Genomic DNA, 1,990 nt, shown 5'->3' with positions numbered 1-1,990 from the left:
GTGTGTGAGTGTGAGTGTGTGTGTCTGTGTGTCTGTGTGTGTGTGTGTGTGTGAGTTGAAATGCATGTTGGGGGTGAATGTCAGAACGGAGAAGAACTTTTCAATAAGTTTTAAATCAGAGCAGTTGGCGAGTACCAACATCTCAGTCTCTTTTATCTTCACTCAAGACTCTCAAACCGACACCGGAGGCCAAAAGAACAAAGCGCTGCACCTCTGCCCACCAAAGATGCGCAATCGTCTCATTACGCTAATTAAGAGCTCAGCGCTTTAGAAGACATTCAGAACATTCAGAAATGACAAGAAAATAATAGTAAATCTGAAGCGGCCTCGAGAGTCGTTCTTATGAAGCCTTTCATGTCGTGAGCGCCTTAACATCCGAATCAGTACGAGTTCAGTGATTTGAAGCACATTTCAGTTTGAAAGTTTTGATGTGGAAGAGTTGCTCTAGAGGAAAAGCAAAGGAAAAGCACGGTCAGATGTTATTCTAACACAGTAGATGTGTCCAGTCGGATCTGGATTATGAAAGGCAATGAAATGAGCTGCCGATGTGAATCTGAGCGTCGCCGGTGGAGACTCACGGGTGGGATGTTGCATCATGACATGTTTCTCATTAAGCGTGTTTAAGTGGATGGTTTTGGCAGGTCGCTAAACTCATGCAGGGATCAAAAACAACTGGATGTTCAGTGAAGTGCAATGATTATTTTCTGATGGATCAGCTCTGCAGGGCTTTACATCACATGCTTCAATGCAAAGCTCAGCATTAAGATGAAGATGAAAAATGATTAATATTCAGCAATATCATCGATTAAACTGCACTGACACTATCAGATAAGAACAAAACTTGATCTGAATCATGACTAGAGCTGCTTTTCTACTACGGAATAAAAATGTCAGAACTGCGAGATAAAAACTCACTCTATTATGAGATACATTATCTTACAATTCTGAGAAAAGTCTGACTTTCTTTCTTGCAATTCCAAAGTTAACGTTTACATTTATTCATTTAGCAGATGCATTTATCCAAAGTGACTTACAAATGAGGAATACAACACGCAATCATCAAGTTACATCTCACTATTCACCACGGATTAAAAATAAAATGAAAACAAAATAGATAGATAGATGGATGGATGGATGAATAGATAGAAATAGTCAGATAGATGGATGGATAGATAGATAGTTTTTACAGCTGAAATTGAAGTCGTTTCATAATTTTTCAACACTGTTATTTTCCTGTTTATCTCTGTGAAGCTGTTTTAAATCAATCTGTATCAATGAAAAGTGCTGTAGAAATAATGCTGTAGAGTTTGAAGTGATTTCTGTAACGTGTGTGTTTTTCAGAACTGTGGTTATGGCTATAAGGATGAGGACTACAGCTGCGTGGCCTGTCCGGCCGGGAAATTCTCCAAAGGCAAGTACGAGATCTGCCGTCGCCACAAAGACTGCGACTCGCTGTACCGCGCCACCGTCCTGACGCCGGGGACTCTGGAGAGCGACGCCGAGTGCGGACCGTGTTTACCGGGGTAAGAAAACACTGCAGCCACACAACGTTCAGAGCTCACAATGCAGAAGCTCACAGAAACAGCAAGAGACGAGAGTTTATAATGTTTGCAGATTCCTTGTTGCAGCGCAAACTGGTTGTTTGTCTTGTGTTTTAATGCATTATACTTTCTAAAAGTGTAATAAACAATGAATAGATAAGTATTATAATGTATTATAACTGTAGTTACAGTTATTTATGAGATCATGCAATGCATTATGATGTGCACTACAAGGCATACTTCATGGATTTAATTACGTTTATATTGCATTATATATTGTATTATATTAGCATTAGTATATTATATATTAGCATTATTATTATAGCATTACTGAATTATCACCGAATTATCACAAAGCTCAAGTTCTGCACACACACACACACACTCACTCACACACACACGCTCACACACACGCTCACACACACGCTCACACACACGCTCACACACAC

At 39.7% G+C, this 1,990-nt stretch overlaps 1 protein-coding gene across 1 annotated transcript in view; it reads left to right on the top strand.

The window, feature by feature from the left end:
- The window catches only part of LOC107573492 (tumor necrosis factor receptor superfamily member EDAR), a 41,781-nt gene that overhangs the window by 23,276 nt on the left and 16,515 nt on the right, over positions 1-1,990 (top strand). The window contains exon 4 of the mRNA XM_016259922.1: positions 1,342-1,523. Coding sequence (XP_016115408.1) covers positions 1,342-1,523 — 182 coding nt within the window. The remainder of the gene's footprint in view (positions 1-1,341; positions 1,524-1,990) is intronic.

The sequence above is a fragment of the Sinocyclocheilus grahami genome, unplaced genomic scaffold (assembly GCF_001515645.1).
Source record: "Sinocyclocheilus grahami isolate Dianchi unplaced genomic scaffold, SAMN03320097.WGS_v1.1 scaffold1959.1, whole genome shotgun sequence".
Taxonomy (NCBI): Eukaryota; Metazoa; Chordata; class Actinopteri; order Cypriniformes; family Cyprinidae; genus Sinocyclocheilus; species Sinocyclocheilus grahami.
This window is presented reverse-complemented; position numbering and strand designations above follow the sequence as displayed.